Source organism: Pseudopipra pipra, chromosome 23 (assembly GCF_036250125.1).
Source record: "Pseudopipra pipra isolate bDixPip1 chromosome 23, bDixPip1.hap1, whole genome shotgun sequence".
Lineage (NCBI taxonomy): Eukaryota > Metazoa > Chordata > Aves > Passeriformes > Pipridae > Pseudopipra > Pseudopipra pipra.
In genome coordinates, this window is record NC_087571.1 from 3,648,538 (window position 1) to 3,669,541 (window position 21,004).

Consider the following 21,004-nt stretch of genomic DNA (forward strand, 5'->3'; position numbering starts at 1 on the left):
CAGCTGGCAAGGGGCAAGAACAGCAGGATGGAGCCCCACAGAAACCCCGGAGAAGATGCTTTCAAGGCCATGAAGTGTGGAAGTTCACACAGAAAACGGACAGAAATTGGGTTTGCAAAATGTTCTACGAGCAGGAAGCTGGACTGAGTTACAGACTCTGCTCTGTTACCTGCTTTTACTTAAGAGTCATACAGCTAGAGAACAATAAAACCCTGATTGTTCAAATGCAAAGACAGGCAGAGTAATCCCAGCCTTAGCTTGGTTCTTCACAGCTCACAATTAGCAGTGGCACATCTCATGAGTGTCATATATTGTCACAGCACCTTGTCCTGTGTCCTCCCTTTCCCTGGACAAGAAACAGAAGCACATGTACAGCACAACTGTGGCAACACTCAAGATTTAAGCCCTCCAAATCACCTTTGAAACAAAAGACTAAAGAAAAGATGATCTGGACCATTCTCCCAGCAGCACTGCCTGCAACAGTTTGGGTATATCATAAAGTCAAACTATTAGGAATTTCTTAGTTATTGCAATTTTATAAAGTATCAGGTTTCTTCACAGACTTGCAGCTGATCCAGTTAAAGTGGGTGTTTCAGCTTGTCTGTCCTGCTGGTGCTCTTTCTCCTGTCTAAACCCACTTTTTAACAGCCCACCAGAGCTATACTGGTGGTACTAAAACTTCAAGTTCATCAGCAATGGTTCCAGTGATGGAAATGGTTCTGAATTACCATTTCTAGACTCTACACAATGTAGGGTTCTAGTCAAAAACTCTACATTCTGAGGCTGTATTGGTCCTGCTTGCCCCCAGCAGCCTCGATGCAACCCAAGCTGCTTTATGTGAGAGGTCCCCAAAAATACAAAGCCAGAATTTGAAGCCAGCGTTCCTGACTCACACATCACTGGACTAAACTGAACAGATGCACTAATTTTGCTTCTACAGCTCTACAAAACCTGAGCTTATCATGCACCTCCCTCTCACTTTCGGTTCCTGCGAGTTCATACCCCCAGTTTCACTTTGGGTGTGAGCTTCATGCAACCCTATAAAGACCAAGTCAAATTCTCTCAAGGCTCTATTTACTTTCAGGTCACAGTTGTGAGATTTTTAACGCTACTCAAAGTGCAAATCACTCAAAACCAGGGTTCAGCTGCATCACATGCATGTGAAACTTGGATGAAATGCCCTAGAAAGTTCTGGTTTTACTCTTTTTATGGTCTTACAAAGCTCCTCAGGTGGCTTTTTCAGTCACAGCTGAGTAACCCACACGGGGCAGAATCAACACCTTAAAGCTGCCATGTATATATTTGTTCATATTATCATAGCCACACATTTTGGTGCCAGCCCTGCCAAGCACAATCTCAGGCAGATTCCAGCCTCCAAGCTCGTTTTCCAGTCATTTAGCATCTCTGGCATGCTTTGAAACACTAAATCCATCCCCACAGATTGTGTTTGGGATGTAGGGATCATCACCTTTGCAGGGACAGGGGGGGAAATAACTTCAAGGGCACCTTCTCTGGCTCTCCCTGAGGTCAGTGGCAGAGCCAACCAAAGGCAGGAGGGTCTGATTCCTCCTCTGGATGACTGGGAAAAGCTGAATATTTCTCCCATGAGGGGCTCCACACACCAAGAGTCTGTTCATTCAGCCTTTCACGTCTAGGGCGGCGAGGATGGGCCCAAAAAGCAGCGGAGCTGCAGCTCCATCCCCCTCTCCTGCCCCTGCCCCGAGCCCCTCCAAACTCCCTGCTCCTGCTCATTCCCTGGAGTTTGAATCCAGCCCAAGGCACAGCCATGACCAACGCTTTCTGCAGTTGCCATGGCGACCGAGGCCTCGCAATTGAACCAGGAGCCGGCGCCTGAGATGCCAAAACGGCCTGACCCACTTTGAAAAAAAACAAAATAATAGTAATAAATAATGCTTTAGAGCCCTAATTGCCCGGAGAGCATTCAGGGCCTCTCATCCCCCCCTGCAGCGGAGCCTTCAGCGGGTGCAACAGTTTAAGTGAGGGGCAGAACACAAACAAGCCCACCTAAGCTGCAGCCCCTCGCTCCCAGGGGAAACCCTGCACGGAATATGTGAAAGCACAGAAGGGCTGATTCTGTCTCCTTGGTTTATGTCCTCGCTGTGCCTAAGAAAAACCACCTTGTCCTGGGGTTGGAGCCGCAGGAAAAAATACCACGGGACGGGAAAGGGCCAAACTCTGTTCAGACGTGGAGGAAAAGCCTCGGTGTCTGGAGCAGCACAGTAAAGAACCAGCAGCCTTCCAGAGTCTGAAAGGGTCTACAAGGAAGCTGGAGAGGGACTCTGCCTGGAACTGTAGTGATGGGACAGGCAAACTGAAAGAGGGCAAGTTCAGGTTGGATATATGGAAGGAATTCTTGCTGGCAGGATGGGGAGGCCCTGGCACAGGTTGCCCAGAGAAGCTGTGGCTGCCCCATCCCTGGAAGTGTCCAAGGCCAGGCTGGAGGGGGCTTGGAGCAACCTGGGCTAGTGGAAGGTGTCCCTGCCCATGGCAGGGGGAGGACCAAGATGATCTTTAAGGTCCCTTCCAAACCAAAGCACTCTGTGATTCTACGAGCTTTTCTTCAGGTGGTGAAAAAGGACAAACACTTGGCAATGCACAGACAAGCCACCTGGTCACCCTGGGACACAAGGCAAGACACAGAAAGGCCACACTTCCTCCTCCAACAGAGTATTTTCTGTAAAGATCTGGACCAGCTGACGAACAGAGACTTCACCAAGCAGTCACTTTTGGGAAATGCTACAGCTTGTACTCCACAAGTGAAGCTTGGTGTTTTTACAGCTACAAAGGAACCCTGAGGACTCTGTGCAATGCTCTCACGGAGAACTCAACAAGAAACCTGCCTTAGTTCCAGTCTGTTAAGTAAATTCTGCAGGAATGACATTCAAGCAGCCCTGAACTGACAGGAAAGTCTGTCCATCCTACCAGATCTGAAACAACCACCCTGCCTGCCACTGCTACACAGCCAGCCCTGGGCTTGAGACAAGCACCCTGCAACAGTTCTTCCCCAAATTTTGGGTGCCCCAACAGCCAGGAGCCCTTCAGAAGAGCACTGTCACAGCACCAGTGGCTACAGCTACACTGCAGGAGAGCAGCTCAGTATTCTCTCAGGTAGGGACACACACTCAGATTAGGAGGACACACAGCAAATCCATTGGAACCTGCCAGTTGCAGGATGTGAATTAGAATTCAGCCAGAAATAATCACTGTGCTGCCAAAGGTTTTGTAACAAGGGCAGATCATCTAAACAAGCAGCAGCTCCACGTACACTGTGATCACCAGCTTCTCAGAGGGTTTCTTCCTCAAGAAAGTCCTGATCTGGAAAGCTAATTGGCCTCCAAGTCCTCAAAAGAACCTGCTTTATAAGAGTAAATCTGCAGCTGCTCAGGTCTCCCTGCAGCCTGTAGCACCCACCTGATGGAAGGCTCTTCAAGGCCCCAAGTTTGTGTTACAAAATCAAGCTCAATTCTGAAAGTGCTGAGCACTGTGTTCCCAAACCAGCAAAGCAGCACATATTTAAGCACATATTTACCTCTCTGTGTCTGAGAACTATGGGCTGTGCACACAAAGTCAAGCCTGTGCCTACACACTTTCCTAAACACGACCAAAAGAGATCCCCGAGCATAAAACACAACTGCACTGAGAAAGTCTTGAAAAGGGCAGGAAAGGCTACAAAGTCAAGGAGGCACCTCAAGCCTGGCTGCAGCACAAAAAGAGTTAATTCTCCTCAGAAACAGCCACTAAGGGGGTTAATTAGACGCCTACAAAGATACTTTTCTGCAATACAGTCTGACATCAGTGCAAAAAAGAGGAGATTCAGAACCTCATTATGCAGTCTCCCAAACAGCAAGCAGATGGCAACAACTTTTGATCACCAACCTACACTCGCTTCAAACTGATAATCCAAGAATGAAAACCTCCATATATCCTTCAGCAATCCCCTGGGCTCGCCATTGCTCTACAAGCAATAACAGAATGCTCTGCTTCTATTACATCTCCCAGCAAGAGAGACAAGAGAGAAAGCAATAAATCAAAAAGCAATGACACCTGCAGGGCTGTAGAGAAACTTGAGTGTTTCATGACAACTGCTTTGAAGAGAATGGTAAAAATAGCCTGCCTTCTGCATGGTTTTGGGTAGGAAAGTCCATCCTTGCTTAAGATTTTCTCGGTGTGTTTTGACGTTTCCCAGGACGGTGTCCTCCGGTGACATTCAATCGCATGTTTACATATTCATGAAATAAAATTAATGCAATTATTATGCCTCAGAGGATTAGCAAATCACTGCAAGCATTAGGAAGGAATTTGCCTTCTGCCCACATGCAGCAGTGCGAGGCTGGTCAGCTGCATTATTAACCATGTCATTGTGTCTCTGAATCACCCGATCCCGGTTACCACGAGAGACGGACGATCAACTCCACGGACAAACGGGCTCATCTCCTGCAGAAACTCCCACTGTGCTGGGTTGGAAACAACCTCTCCACTGCTCCCTTCCTGCTTGGAGTTACTGCAAAAATGCCAAGAAAACTGGACAATTTTTTTGGAACCAGAACCAGACTGAGTAATGCTGTCTGATAACACAAGTCACGATTTGGAAAGGGTCGTTAATCTGCAGAGAACCACCACGTGTGATAAATCACACCCTGAACCCCTCCACCACTGGCAAATTAATAATTCCATTTGCTCCAAAGGAAGGCAGACCACATGGAACACAGTACAGTGGGTAATACAAAGAAATCCGGGAGGCAATAAAGGGGAAATAGCACGAAGCAGGAATTTCACATCCCTCTGAAGCTGAGGGTGGTTCAGACACAGCCCCAGTGTGGTTACCTGCAAGTCACCCAGCTGAGCTTCCAAAGGAGGAACAGATCCAGGCTTTGTTCCCTCTCCTCCCCACCTCAATGTCAGCATTGTCCTTAACAGCAAGAACTCCAGCATCTGATGCTGCCCTCCAAAATTTCTGAGCCTGGAACTTGGGGCAGAACAGAGCTCAAAAGTCTTGTTTAAAAAATAAATCTAATTACCAAAGACTCTGTTAAGCCATCTTGGATGTGAAGAAAGTTTTGAAAACTTGACAGCTCAAAGAATAAAACATAAAATACATCCAAGCATGTTTATTTTAATCCTCACTATTTCCAAGCTAACACCAAAATCTTTCAGTGGTTTGGGGACTCAGCGTTGCTGCCACACATCAATCCATGTGCATTGTTCCAAGAGAGGGTGAGAAAATTGCAATACAGCACTGAGCAGCAAGTGATAAAGATCCAGGCTCATTTTTGGATGAGGATGTAGGTGTGATCCCAGATGACCTCAAGAAGAGCCCAGCAACTCCTCCCTGCTACCCATCTCCTGCTATAACTTCAGCAAGGCTGGGAGACCCCTGGCCTTCATCCCCAGCACAGGGATTGTCCCCTTGAACACATTCCAGTCTTGTGGCAGCAGGTTTAATAAACCACAGATTAAAGAACATCTCCCAGACAGAGTGGGGGCGGACAGGGATATTGTGCATCTCAGGAGCAGAAGACAAAGCTGGAGCTCTGCATCTTCCCACTCACTCCCACTGCTCCTCAGCATCAGCTTTTGTAAGTTCATGGAAGATGTGATCTTCAAAGCTGGGATCAATTCGATTTCTTTTGTTCATCCCTTACTGCTGCCTCCCTTTACCATTCAGAAAACAGCAATGCAACAATTCTACACCCTCCCCCTGCTATCTCCATGCCATTCGCTCTCCTTTGCTCTATCCACGCAGCAGCACTGTCCAGCTCCAAGTTAAAACTAGAGAGGGTCAGGGGCTGCAGCTGATCCTGGCAAGAGTCAGACCCCCTCAGTGCAAGAGTCACACACAGTCCTTTGTCCTGAGGACCTGCTTCAGGCTTGTCCCCCCACCCAGCTCATTCTCACTTGCTCCATCCAGCTGGTTATCAGTGGCACGGGCAGCTGGGGGCTTCCCATGTTTGGCACCCAAAGTTACTGCACTGCTGTAAAATATACCCCTAAGATCTGGTTTGAAGTTTCCTCCTGTCCTACTGAGTCCAAATCACAAACCCCATCCTAAATTCACCAGCTCCAGAAGGAGCTCTCCTGCAGATGCACGTGATTTAATGAAGCAAGGGAACAGGAATATATTCCCTTTCCTGAATCGTGATTTCCACGATGGACAGGATAATGCTAGTCACCAGTAATCTAAGAAAAAGCAGCGTTTTAGGGGATTCGGCAGATTCTCGCTGCCTATAAACACAGAGAGCGCAATGAATTAAATAAATAAATAAATAATGAAAGATAAATAATGAAAAATAAAAAGCCACCTGTACAGAGTCTGGAGCAGAGCCTGAAAAACAAACCCTGCCTCTCCCCATCCGTGCAAATATACAACCACAGAGAGGAGCAGAGCGGAACCGTGGCATCCGTGCGAGGGCTCCGAGCCCTTTTCAAAGCGAGGGAGCACATGGGCAAACAAATACACCATATTCCTGCAGCAGCTCCGGCTGCTCCTGTGACGCATTGCCCTGTTCATCCCACCCCGACCCCCCTCCTTGGACCCAGATGTGATGGGAGGGAGAAGTGTCCCCTTGGGGCTGGGGGAGACGGGGAAGGAGGAGGGTGAGGGGAATGAAAGCTAAAAAGAGAGAAAGGAAGAATGAAAAGAAAAAAAAAAAACAACCAAACAGCCAAAAAGGATCTGCTCATCGGGTCGTTTGCGACAATCGAAAAGGCTGTTTTAGCAATTCCGCTGCAGGAGAGGGAAAGGCACGTGCGGGGTGGGGGGAGAGAACAAGGGGGAGGGAAATAAAAAAAATTCAAATTAATAAGTTTAAAAAAAAAAAAAAAAGAAAGAAAGGGAGAGATCAGCCGGCGGAAGGGTAAAAAGAGACGAAGCATCTCTGCAACATGATGTCACGCTGCCTGCTGCTGCTTTCGAGTCCCCCGAACAGAAAGGAGCAGCAGCAACAACCAACATGGACTCCGGGTTTAATCTGCCCGGGGAGCGCAGGGTGGACGGGCTGGGGAGCGGCGTGCGGGGCACGGCGAGGACACACAGACAGACAGACAGACAGACAGACCCCCCGAGCCGGGGGCAGCGCTGCCCGGCCCCGCGCACTGACCTGGCAGCCATCGGGAGCGAGCGCGGGGCCGGCGCGGGGCTCATTCATTCAGGCGGCTCCGGGCGCGGAGGGTGGCTGGGTGGGTGGGCCCGGCGGCGAGCGGGGAGGGTTTCCCACCTTCCCGCACCATCTCAGAGCCCTTCCCCGGGGCTCCCCGAGCCCCCCGCCCGCCCCGCCGGGGATGCTGCGCCCGCTCCGGCCATGGCCGAGCCTCCCCCCCCAAACCCCCGCCCCGCTCTTTGTGGCGCTGCTGCTGCTGCCGGTGGCGATGAGGATGTCGGTCGGTGCCTGTTCCTGTCGCTGGCAGCGCTTTCACACACTCCTGCACGCACAGACACAACACACACACACACCACACACGCGTGCGCAGCCCCGCCGCTGCCTTTTACATAATTCATCCCCCTCCGTGCCTTCCTCGCTCGCAGCCACCCCGGAAAACCGGGAGAAAAACCAACCCTAACGCTACCCCCCCTAACCCTTCTCCTTCTCCCAGGGTCTCCTCCTCGCGCCCGCGGCTTTTGGGATGCTGCCCGTGGAGTTGAACAAAGTTGGGAGCCCGCGGGTCGGGGACATGCCCGTCCCTCGCCGGGCACACGCGCTGGGGGGAGAAACACCTTTCAAAACCTGTCAGCGTGTCAACACACGAACAGCCAGGGAAATTAAACCCTAATTCACCGGTGGAGTGGATTATCTACACACTCGTTCAGAATTGAGGTGACCTCAACTCAATTCAGCTTGCTCCGACCAGGGAGCTAATTTGGTTTCTTTTTTTCCCCGTGCCTATCCATGTGTAAACAGGCCTGGGATTTTTAAAGAAACATTATCAAGCGAAGTTGACGACTCTACAGCTGCATTAGTACATGGTGTTTCTTTGAGGGACACACCACTATATCCCTACACATCTGCTCATGGACATCTTTATTCCAGAAATAAGGAGGAGGGTTCCAGTCCCTCTCAAGGGCTCTCACGGTACAATAAAAATTATATAGACTGAAGGGTGACTAAGAAGAGAGCAAAACAATCAACTAGCTTGCACTCTTCCTTCCAGGATATGAAATCAGACCTTGTGTGAACAAGGGAATAGAGTAGAACGACCTGGCCTGGAGCACAAATGTCCACGTGTGGAATTACACTGACTTATTTTACTGTGGATGCTGTGAATGGCCCCCTCAGGGACTTACTGCTCCCCCACTGCTAACAGGAGGAGCTGTGCCTTAAGTGATGCAAACACTCCTCACTCTGCCCTTCGCTTGCCTGTGTTGTATTTCACCCCTTCCACACACAGGGTTGGCCATTTTCTCTTCTCTTTACAATCAGTCACAGCTTTAAGTGCTAATTCCCAAAAGAGCATCTTTCCAAAAGGCTGATTATCCATCATTTTGCTCTAATCAAAAGCGGTGGGAGCAGGAAGTGCTCTGCTCTCAAGCACATCAGTGCTCCAGCAGACTCCCATCACTGTGCAATTCAAATGCTGCAGAGGATTTTAAACTGAAAACACCATCACCAAACACGTTTTTATCCGGGCACTACAACAGCACCATCCCCCTGGTATTGCTCAGAGGACACACCCAGTGTGTTCACGGGGTGTGTGCCACTGTTTTAAGAAATTAAATGATCCCTCGCCTTGATGTCAGTTTTGTTGTTTCCAAGGCTCACCAAAGTTTGTCCGCTGGAGAATTTACAAACATGTTTAAAGGAAATGGCATTTGTAACACACAAACTTTCCCATCCCCTGTGCCCAGTGCAACAGCACCCCAGATCCCAGGATGGTGTGATTCCCACGGAAATGTGTGTCCAGGATTGTATCCAGGTTCAATGAGTGCATAATGTGGATTACAGAGGGCCCAGATAAGAGCAACCACTAAAGGCAGTGGCTCTGAATCCAGTCAACACAAACTGGAGGCCAAGATTTCAGTGATCACCTGGAACCCCCGTTGGATCACACTGGGGAACAGATGAAAGTGCTGAAAGCCGAAGCTTTCAGACAAATTCTCACTAGACAAGAGAGACCTATTTTTGGGAGCAAACAAAACTACCCACTGTAACTAATTCAAGGCTCAATTATCCATCTGTGGCAAACATTATTATGCAAGGGTTTGTCTTCTGCTAAATACTGTTCTGTACCATGAACCAGAATCAGTTCAGGCAAGTCTTATCCCTTGCATCCAACAGGACTCAGAGTGACAGATCTGAATGGTCCCATTTTGGTTTACAGTCTATGAATCTTTCAGTGTTTTTTTTTTTTCTTATGGCTTTCAGAGAAAGTGAGAAAATAGTTAAAACTGTGATTCTCAGCCCCTACAAATTTTGATATGTTTTGTCTGAATGACTATTAAGGTTTGAACAAAATGCTATTTTCCAATAGTCACAACAGTTACACTGACCCAAAAAGCCCTGATGAAACTGAGATCTGGAACAATGGAAAACACACAAAGGCTCAAAGCAGGCCATGAAGAGGTAGGATAAATTCAATATATGAGATTAAGACTAATCCACTCTTCAGACTGACAGGAGGGAAGATGAATCAAACAAAAGTTCTGCTTCCAAAAGCACTGTAAGAGCAGGAGTAAAACTGCAAGACTTACTTAAAGAAAAGCTCCTTAGGCTTATCTGCCATGGCGTGCAAGGGGCAAAGTTAGGGGTAATTTAGAAAATCACGTGGCACCTCAAATGCTTTACAAACCTCAGCAGATCTGCAACATTCCCCCCGGAACTTTAGGAAGGACTGACACTCTTGTTACATTTCTGGGCCTTTGCAGCCCCGTTCCTGGCACTTTGGAGACAGCTTGTTTCATGGTGGTAGTACTGAGATAGGACTGAAGTGAGAAGAGGATGTTTCAGGAAGCTCTTAAGATGTTAAGGATGTTTAAGGACCATGAAGCTACAAGTTCCTGTTTCGTTCAAGAGCTGCAGGACACACTTTACCTGCACATGTGTCAACCCTTGCCTCGGTGTTCAAGACTCCAGACAAGCACTAGGATGTTGTTTTGGGTGTGAAGGACAGCTTTAGGAGGGCCTGACTGCTGAGCTGTGTGTGGCAGGACATGGCCCCACACCATAGCCTGACCACCACAGCCTGACCAAGCCCTGCAGAAGGTGCAAAGCCATAAATGAGCACAAAGGATGCTCTAATTCAGGGCATGCCTGTGTCAGGCTCCTCAGTGTCCAGGAGCAGTATGTTCCCTGCCTGCTGGAGCTGCTGGAGCAGTGGCAGGGCTGTTTTCTGCTCTGTTGTCTCAGGCCCAGCAGTAACACAAGCACACTCATACATTTTGCATCCCTTGCATCTCCCAGCTCAGAGGAAATGAGGCACTGTCCGAGTAATTAAAGCCTGGGGCTGATGGCTGATGAGAGATACCTGTGAGACAGAGCAGGGCCTGAATGCCCAGGCCATCCAGTGGGTTTGAGATCAACTCTATACCCACCTGGAGCAATCTTACCTTCCCTGTAAGCCACACCAGGGATACAGAAACAAAAAGAAGCCTTTGAAAGTCTGTCTGCAAAATGTCAGGGAACAATGAGCGCCCGGATTTGAAAACACACAAGGGTTTCTCATTTCCCCTTCCCCAATAATTCTTTGCCCACTTTTAATAAGTTCTGTTTTGAAAATGCAGTTATCCCCCAGCATCTCTACTCTTCAGCTGAGTCTAGAACGGAACCAAAGGACACAACACCTTCCTCATACTTTTGGGCTCGTCTTCAAAAAGGCACATCAGATACGTCAAGAAACCATGTCCTGAGGGAAAACTCAGTGCTGCAACCTCAAGATCTGCAAGTAGGATTAGCATTAGTGGGCAACTGATGCATCTGGGTGGGACTTAGTGTTTTGCAGGTGGTTTTTTTGCTCGTGCCACTGCTGGAAACCCTCTTTCACTCTGAATGGAGGGACTCCTGAATGCAAAGCATGGCCCAGGGTGAGTTCTCCCACTGGGAAATGTGGTTGTGTTCATTGAACATCCTTCCAGCCTCCAGTGGGTGCTACTCCTCAAACCCCACAGGATTCTCACCCCCTTAAAGCAACAAGGAGCACTGCCAAAGCTCTTCCTTTTGCCTTGCAATGAAAATGGGCTCCTAGACAGGTACCAGACCGAGCAAAAGTCTTTTTAGAGCACTCTGAGCTGACAACTGCATTTTCCTGGAGTGAGATACAGTGGCTGCTAAGAGCTCACGGATTCCTACAGTAGTGGGGGGGAAGGAGGAGGCAGGGAATCATGTGCTCACAGGCATGGGGAGGAAGAGGGGGAGGAGGAGAAACAAGGAGAGAGAGAACAAAGTGTCAACATCTTAACTGGGACACACAAAGAGCCAGTTCTTAAGTAAGAACTTAATCCAGGATTAACAAGAGGTCAGCTACCTCTGCAAGGAGACTGCACTAAAAGGAGCTAATTAGCTCTCCTTAATTGCACAAAAGAAACCACACAGAATTAAAGGCATTCACAAGTAGCAGATCCCACCTCACCCAGGAAACACAGCCCTACCTGTTGTCCCCAACACCATCCTCAAACCATCAGGTCCTCAAACAATCAGCACGTGGAGAGCCAAAAGCAGGAAAAGGTGCAATGATGTTGGGGAAAAGGCTGTGGGGGCTTAGGCTCAGCATCAAAAAGTGCTGCAGTGAGAGCTGGAGCCTACACCAGCCAGGACAAGTGGTTTTAGCATGGCCAGGATATTTCTAGACAGTTTCTTCAGTTCCATCACATGTGGAACTGCCCCAAAACCCTGCAGTGACTACAGCTATCACTTCCACAAACAGTATTGTCCACGAGGATATTTAATGCAGTTTTAGCCCTCTTTAATTCAGCCTGATCTCTGAAAATGAGGAGGGGCCACTCAACTTTGCTCTCTGGAGGTTGAGACCAACAGAATGCCACCCCAACGTGGGCAGGCACTGCACCCTGCTCAGGACCAGTGCAGAGCACACAGCATCGTGGACAGGTCACAGCTCCAGGCCTGGGAACCACCAGCCTGGAATGATGCAGTGGGCAAGGCTGGCTGGGCTGACCCCCCACCAATGCAGTGTCTCCAATTTCTAATCATATATTACAAAGACACACATCTTAAGTCCTCAGCCAGCTCCCACTTGATACTAAATCCATCTTTTTCCTGTGAAACCATTCCATGTTCTGTTCTCCTGCACTGATGATAAGCTGGTGCATATTTTACCCCAGAAGCCCTTGCACTGCACTCACAGATAATGTACACAGCAGTCAGTGCACTTGAAAATGAAGATTAACAAGCACATCACTAACACTGCCAGATGTCTCTGAGATGGAGCACTAATAAAAGTAACTCCAGGATATATTTTCCAGCACTGAGCTGAGGGCAGGGCATTTGCAGGCAGACCCTCAGGAATTACAGTGAAAGGTATGAGGGTGAGAGGCTGCACTGATTTCAGACCCTACTGACATCATAGGATCACCTCCAACCACCAGGGTCAGAGTGCATCCAGCCAGATCAGTGCCCAGTTTAAGAGAGGATGAAGGAAAAGCAGAACAGGTTGCCAGGGGAGGTTATCCTACACACAAAGAAAAATAGCAGCAGAAACGGGAGACCACGCTAATTACAGGTCCCTGTGGAGTCATTACAGTCCTGCCTCCATTATCTATTTATCCTTCTTTTCTTCCCTCAGGACAGTTAAATGCCATGCCACTGTACAGTGACATTGCAGAGTGGCCACCAGGGGACAAGCAGCAGCAAAACTTCACCTCAAACCCAACCCAACCCAACTCCTGTTCTTTGGATGCCACTCCAAATACAAGACAGTCACCTGCCCCCTGCTCCCAGGAACCCTCACATGTGCTGCTCCTGTGTGAGCTCAGCGCAAAGAGAGGGTTCCCTGGCGTCTGGATCAAGCTTCAATAGCTGCCACTGGAGAGAGCAAACTGCACATGGGCTGGGCTGTGCCAGGGGCTGGGCTACACCAACCTCCTGGCACAGCCATGCCCCACTCCTGCCATCCACCATCCCTCCACTCCCTCTTCCACGCTGTACTGAGCTGGGATAGCTCAGACCTGAGAGTAGATTTATAAAGAGAAGATGAAACAGGCCCTTATAAAAGGGTCCAATCTCCTTCCTGGTGCAGCCTGTGCTTCTGCATCGTGTAATTGTTACAGCCCTGCCAGCTCGTCCATTCCTCTGAAGTGCTCCAATCTGTTCATCCCAGCCAGAATCAGCCCCCTGAAGCCTTCCCCCAAACCACTACCCCAGTCTCTACCTTCAGTCTGCTCCTGAGCCACCTGATTTTCAATCCCCACTCCCGCTGAATTGCTCAACCCTTCGTTCCAGGATGGTCTGATTTCTGTAACAAACCCACCAACCCCACTAAGGAGCTGCTCAGTCCAGCCCCTACTCCCGTGTTGCTCCACCACGAGTCTTGCTCAGCCTCTCCCCCTGCACCCCCATCCCTCCCGCCCCGGCTGGGATTCCTCCCCCAAAGCCTGGATCCACCCCCATCCCTCCTGCCCCGGCTGGGATTCCTCCCCCAAAGCCTGGATCCACCCCCATCCCTCCTGCCCCGGCTGGGATTCCTCCCCCAAAGCCTGGATCCACCCCCATCCCTCCCGCCCCGGCTGGGATTCCTCCCCCAAAGCCTGGATCCACCCCCATCCCTCCCGCCCCGGCTGGGATTCCTCCCCCAAAGCCTGGATCCATCCCCATCCCTCCCAGCCCGGCTGGGATTCCTCCCCCAAAGCCTGGATCCACCCCCATCCCTCCCAGCCCGGCTGGGATTCCTCCCCCAAAGCCTGGATCCACCCCCATCCCTCCCAGCCCGGCTGGGATTCCTCCCCCAAAGCCTGGATCCACCCCCATCCCTCCCAGCCCGGCTGGGATTCCTCCCCCAGACCCTGGATCCCCATCCCAGCCCCGCACTGCGTCAGGGCATCCTTTTTCCTGAGGAACCGCCTGACCTCCCGGCACACAAAGGAACCTGCATCCCCAGGAAGGAGCCCTCCCACCTGCCTTGGGAGGGAGACGGAGGGGTGTGAAAAAAACGAAGGGGCTAAAGAAAGGATTGAATCTGCACCTGTTACCACATGGCATTTCCCGGGGCACAGCCGTGGGTCCTCCCCGCTCCTCTGCCCTCCGGGGCTCAAACCACCCCTCGACCGCAGGCAGCAGCACTTCTGCTGGGGGGGAGAGCATTAAACCACTCGAGGGTCTCCCTGCTCCGATGCATTTTACGTGGACAAAAAGATTCCCCGCTCTGATAACGGGCTGGCATGGCTGGAACAAAGCCGCCTTTGCAATGTGCCCTGGCATCCGAGCTGGCTGCTGCCCACCGCCAGGAAAAGCTCCCACTGTCTCTTTAAGACTGTCCCGGAGCCCACATCCCTGTTAACCCTGTGCTGCTCCTCGCTCCAGGCGCTCAGGAGGAGGAATTTCGGGGTGACTCCTCTCTTCTCCTGCTCTCCTTGCCCGGTCCGTTCTACCGCCCTGGCACAGCTCGGTTTGTTTAGTTACACATCCCTGGCATCCCAAACATTCCTGCCGGGGAAATCAGCGGAGCTTTGTTAAACATCCCTGCACTCCCTGCTCCGCAAACCACCCGGGAGCGCTGCTGTGACGACAAAGGAGCAGAGCAGTCAGCATGGACATAAACATCCCAATTACCTCCGAATTCCACTTCCTTACTCCCACAGAGCTCTCTGACTGCTCAGTGATTTCTGCCAGCTCTTCATCAGAAGGACTGCACACCCTCCAAACCTTATCAGGCAACACAAACCACCTACTTCCCCACAACAGGCAGCACAAGCAGCAACAGGAGGAGTATTTGTCTTGACACACGGGTATTTCCAAACACAACCCCCTGGAAAAGCCTTTACAGAGAAGTTCTACAATGCACAAGGTAATGATGTGACTGACGTTGAAAGTGCATCCAAACACACAGACAAAAACCTGTCCCAGGAAAAATAAGCAGAGGTTGTGCCTGATTTTCTTCTGGGCAAAGCACGAAAACCACTGTCCTTGGGTTTGTACCTACTCCAAACAGTGGGGACAAAGCCATCCAAAGAATTTAAAAAGCAAGAAAGCAGCACGGACGTCAAGGTATGAGCACAAAGCAAATCTAGACAGGTTCCTGCAACATGATACAGGAGCTGTGTGGTCTGATCAACCCAACCTCAGGGGTGCTGATGAAATATTTGCTCTGTATGATCAGTTAATCTCCGCCAGGAACTTTATTCAGTGGGTGACAAGCAATCAGAAAGGTTTTTCTTGCAGAGCAGTGAGTTCAAAGGAAAGCAACAAAAACATCCCAATATTGACCAGGCTCGTTTATGAAAAGAAACTTGAAGGGTAAACAAAGTGGAGTGGTCAACAAATATTTGAAGAATGTAAATATGAAAGGGAAAGAGAAGCCCTATTAAAAGGTTTTATAACAACCAGAGATGTGATTATATTAAGCTGTGGGAAAAAATTAAGCTGACGTCAACTTCTTGCAGCCAAGAGCAGGGGAGAAGTGCTATAAAACTCACCTGTCGTGTTTATAAACCCCATTAGGTAACCACTAATAAAGATAAAACAGGGAACTGTCTCACACTGAATCAGAGAATCACAGAATATCCTCAGCTGGAAGGGACCCACAAGGATCATCCAAGTGCAGCTCGTGGTCCAGGAGCCAGGGGCATGGATCAATGCCTCAACAATATCACTTTTTTTTCTCATTTTGCTTTCCACAGTCTTCCCAAGAGGCAGCAGCCCAGCTTGCAGCAAGGAGGGCTCTTGAAAGGTTTGTATTCAGTTGGTGTTACAGCTGCTTGAGAGTTACAATTTCAAGGATTGTTTTGACTTGCTGTATTTTTGTTCCCAAAACCTCCCAGAGAAACAGGACCATGTGACTTCTGAGTTTCCTGTGGGAAATCTTGCAAAGTGACATCGAAATCGTCTCAAGTTCTTAATCTGGGTTGTGCCCCTTGAAAGAACAGATGTCCTTAAGGCAATTATGGTATTTCCAAATACGAGCAAGGCATAAGTTGCTTTGGGGACAATTGTATGGATCCAGCTTGTGGTATGGGACAAGTCACCCATGAGAAGGGCAGGGGATAAGGCTGGACAGTTTGCATTTCTGATCCCAACTCTTACATCAATAGAATTTGTGCTCTTTAAAGCTTGTGGTTTAAGCTTTCACAATTTCTTGCTCACCAAAGCCAAGCTTCCAGCAGGGAAGCTTTCTAGTGCACATCTATTAATAAACATGTAAAAAGGAAAAACACCTTTAATCTCCATGTGCCTCATCTGCAAACTAATACTGACATCACCTCCTTTCTTCTACCCTTTGTTCATTTTGACTGTTTAGTGTGGCAGCTCTGACTCTGGAGGTGGGCATGGAAATCTCCAGCACAGCAAGCCCCTGTTTTTAAAAGCCTCTCTCACTGTAAAACAACACAATCTTAGAAACAATTCCATTTCCAAGATCAGTTGTGCTATCAGCTGCCTTTAAAAGAGAAATTCAGGAGAATCCACAGGGAACCTATTCTTCCTGCTGGAAAAATAACAGAGCAGGTATTGGAGGCAATGATGGAGTTTTGCTGCCCTGGAGCAGCCACTGAATATTGCTCAGGTTCTCTGAGCTCCAGCCCTGAGACACATCCTTCTTTCATGGCCCACAGCTCAGCTACAGTTTGCCTCCCAAACCTCATTCCTAAAATGTGCCTCACATTGAAGGGCACCACATGAGCACATCATTTCTCTTAACAGTTGACAGCTCCGAAAAAAAAACAAAACTCCACTTTTGAGAGCTGCACAGCCACAAGCCAATCTCCTCAGGAGCAGAGGGCACTTCTCTCACATCTCCGTGGCTGCTTTACTTCTGTTCCTGTGGGGTCAGAAATACACCAAAATTACAGCTCTGGGGCTCCACCAGCTTTCTAAAATACCTCTGGCTCCTGTGCAAAGCTTTTAATTCACAGCACTTGGTGTGTCCTCCCTGCAAGGGATGAGACCTGGCAGAGGATTCCTCTGCCCTCTCCTCCTCCTGCCATCTAAACACAGCCTTGTTTGCTCAGGATTTCATTAAAGGAATTATTCTACTCACAGAGAGATGTTCTTAACACTAAAGATAAACAAGCTGTGTGTTTCCCCCCCCCCCCCAGCTAATTTGTTCTAATTTCATGTGCATATATGGGCTGTTTTTCTGCTACAAAATCTTTGCTGCTCCTGAATATACACCTCAACATCCACCTCTTTCTTCTCCCCAAGTCTTTTTCATTCCACTCATTTTCTCCTCCATTTTTCTTCTTCCAGTTCCAAGGCCTGAAATTAGGTGTGGTGGAGCCACATTCTTCCAAACCTGGTATTCCAAGTGGTTTGAAAATGATTCCAAATATATACCTCAAATATATATCTGCCTCTCATACCAAAAAACCTCACAAATCTCTCCTTCCCTGCTCCTTTGCCACATGCACGGAGTGGCTGTGACATTGTCAGAGGAGAATGGCAGCATTTGGCATCTTTTTTTAGCTGAAAAAAAGCAGAGCATCTCCCCCCAGGTCACTTGGCTGTGACCACAGAGAGCATTCTGTCCAGGAAAAAATGGTTACGGGGAGCAAACCACTGGAAAATGTAAAGTACAAGCAACAGCACAGACCTAAATCTGGCCAAATGGAAAACTTTAGCCCAGGAGATGCTCAGAGAACATTCCAGCACCTTGTTTTCAGCACGTGGCTCTGCAAGGGCACACTGAAGTTATGGAAGGAAAAGAACAGCTCCTGATTTCTGTGCAGTATTTGGCTGGGTCTCTTCATTGCCTGAACTTGGATATTTTATACTTGGATGCTATTACTGCTGTTACACCTCAATTTATATCATTTACTTCCACCAGGCTCAAAATACTGAAATTAGCAGTTACCATTCCTAATAAGCATCAATTATAATAATAATAATGGCACTAAGATGCACTTTTCAACCAGGACTGAACTCAGAAGCAGGGGAAGGTTCAAGCAAAAAAAAAAAATAAATGAAATAGCAGCTGCTTAATCAACCACAGGAATACCAGAACTAGTTTAGAATTGAGAGGAGTCTGATTCCCAGGGGGAATTTCAGCTGGCAAAAGTGATTAAACAGAAGAGATCTTGACCAGGACATGGTGATTCTGGCCAGAAAGTTCTACAAGAGTTTTGATGGCAATTTTTGGCCCTTCCAAGCCTTGCCAGTGCCCACTTGGTGAGCAAGAGTCCGGCAGAAATTTCAGCTTTGTGAGTGTTCCTTGTTTGGTTCAACAAAACCATCAATCACACGCTTAAAAAAACGTGGAATCCTGTCCAGCACACCCCTCTCTAGCACTTGTCCCGTGGAAATCCCACACTGCTCCAGAGAGAAGGAGGAGAGCAATGGTTTGCCTCGTTCTGCAGGCAGGGAAACCAGGGCAGAGGCAACCCCAGGATACAAGAGGTCAGGGACAGATCCAGGCACAAAGTGGCCTCTCGTGACTTCCACAGCCAGGACCTTGTTCCCCACTGAAGGGACCAAGCAGCCAAACAGCTCCACACTTCAGCTTTGACACAGAAAAGCAACACCTGGTCGAGTTTACCTTGACTGAATTTGCCTCTTTCCACGCTTTTTACTCCTGTGCACGTGAGGAAAAGGATCTCTGGAGAAGCCTCACTGCTGCCTCATCCCTCTCAACTCAAGCCCTGAGCGAGCAATGGCTGCAGGATTCCAGAACAGTTCCAAGCACTTTGCCCTTCACTTGACATTTATGAGGCTGCTGAAGGGCTGGAGAGAGAGAGAGCAAGGTGATTTTACCATCTGATAAGGAGGAAAGGCAATTTTGGAGCCAAACAAATGGTTAGGATTCAATTAGCACAAATAATCTGCAGCCCAAGGAGAGATCGGAGGGAGAGATTCGGCAAAGTGCAGCATCCTCATGGCTTAAGTCAAAGAATTCCTCTGTCTGGTTGTCCTCAGAGAGGTTTCAACAAGCACATATATCTTAGAGCATAAAATTATAGATGTTTATCCAAGTTTAAAGCAAAAACTGATGCCAAAAGCCAACCACATGACAAACAAAAATCGCTCAAGGGGCGCTTTTGCCAGTCTGTCATCACACAGAGCTGCAAGCAAATCAAATCTCAGACCAAGGCCTTCATAATGGCTCAGTTTTCCTTCAAATAGTCTCCCTCCACTGTAATTTCACATTTTGCCTTTGCTAAAATAGTCACTTCAGTCGTGCTTCACCCCGTGTCACCACTGAAGGTACGAATTCAGCGTGGCAGCCCAGGGCAAAAACAGGGAAGGAGCTGCTCTGGGGTCTATTTCTGGCTCAGCTGGTGCCCACAAGGACAGCCTGGCCAAGGGAATTGCATGCAAGGTTTTTTCCTTGACAGCAGTGCACGTGGATTAGGCTCCTCTCTGCTTACTCTGGCTTCCCACTGCCGAAAAGCCCGGATAAATTAGCACAAAACCTGCCGCTAACACTTAGGAATTATACAAAACCCTTTACAAAATAAATCCCCCAACGCTGCCCAAAGTTGTTCTTCCAGTCACCTGACACAACATCTTCCTGTACTTTGTGGACAGAGGTTCAGAATGTTCTGGATCCAGGCAGAGATGAGCAAGCCATTAATAAAGGTTTCCTCTTCCTACCACACTGACAGCAAACGGGAACATCCTGATTCCCAAGATCCATTTGCAGTATTTATAAGGAGTGAAAGCCTTTTCTTTCCAAAATGCCAGAGCCATATTTATATGTATGTGGGTCATCCCTGATGGCTTTTAGCAGAGGATTATCAGCACCTATTCCTTCCTTCTGAATAAAAAGCACGGAGAATGATGTAGACGCAGAAAAATCGATGACACAAAACACTAAAATGCAACATTTTAACCCAGAATGTGAAGGTCAAACAGCACAATGTGCACAGCAGCACAATTATGTAACTTCAGCAGAACTATTTTGCTGGGCTCCTCCAGAAATTGAGGAAGAATTGATTCTGGAAATCCAATTTCATTTGGAATCATTTGCGGCGCACGGGAACGAAGTTCATTGTCTCTGCACACGGCAGCTCCTTAAGTCTCTGCAGCATCAATATGAAATTGGGAGTGATTTAAACAGCTTCATCATTTCCTTAGGTAATTAAGGAGGCAAGAATCCCAAACACCCACGTTTGTCACCTTTCTGTGTTCCAGCAAGTACCGGTTCTCTGGAGCCAAGGACAGCACACATCCCTCCTGTCCCTTCTTCACTGCCCTGGGATTTTAGACTTCATAGAAGACACAAGACTTGCCTGTAAGAACAGAGCTAGGCAGGATTAGAGCTTATGTATCCCCCTCTTGCCCCTCTTCCATGCCCTGAGACACTTCCAAAGCCATGGAAAGGGCAGGTGGTGTTGGCCTGGACGAGCCACAAAGAGCCCCTGAAGTCGCAGCCTTACAGAAGCAGAGCTGAATCTGCCTAAAGTTAATCTTCACTGCTCCCTGACATCAAACAACTTCTAATTTTAGCTCTGCTGTTCTGTAACCCTACCTAGTTCCCATCCCACCCCCACAAGTACATAATAGATCCTTCCCTCAGATAAGTAGGGTGTTGGAACATTGAGAGTTTTTTTTCTCACCCACAGGCACTAGCAGAAAAATGAATTACAGATTTATTTTTAGGCAGAGCCTTTGGCCCTTATTTTCTCAGTGGGCTCCACAGAGCAGGTTCTGTGGCTCAGAAATATTCCAGTCAACAAAGCAGCACAAGCAATGCAGAAGGAACCACAAAAGGAGGAAAATCAGATGAGCAGGGTTTTGTTCAGTATCCCATTTATGGGACAGCAAGTTTGGTTTTGTCCCTGAAATGCTCTTCTGCCATTTCAGAGAATCAGAATATTCTGAGTTGGGAGGGACCCACAAGGATGTGCATGGCCCATCCAGGGATCAAACCCACAGCCTCAATGTTATTAGCACCA

The 21,004-nt window shown here is 48.6% G+C and overlaps 1 protein-coding gene across 8 annotated transcripts in view; it reads right to left on the bottom strand.

The window, feature by feature from the left end:
* GRAMD1B (GRAM domain containing 1B) overlaps positions 1–21,004 on the bottom strand; it is a 93,138-nt gene that overhangs the window by 37,299 nt on the left and 34,835 nt on the right. The window contains exon 1 of one of the 8 annotated variants that reach the window (XM_064634406.1): positions 7,119–7,262. The exons of the other annotated variants lie outside the window; for them this stretch is intronic. Within the exon in view, the coding sequence (XP_064490476.1) occupies positions 7,119–7,162 (44 nt within the window). The 5' untranslated portion in view covers positions 7,163–7,262. Of the gene's footprint in view, positions 1–7,118; positions 7,263–21,004 lie in introns of those variants that run through there. 8 annotated transcript variants of the gene reach the window in all.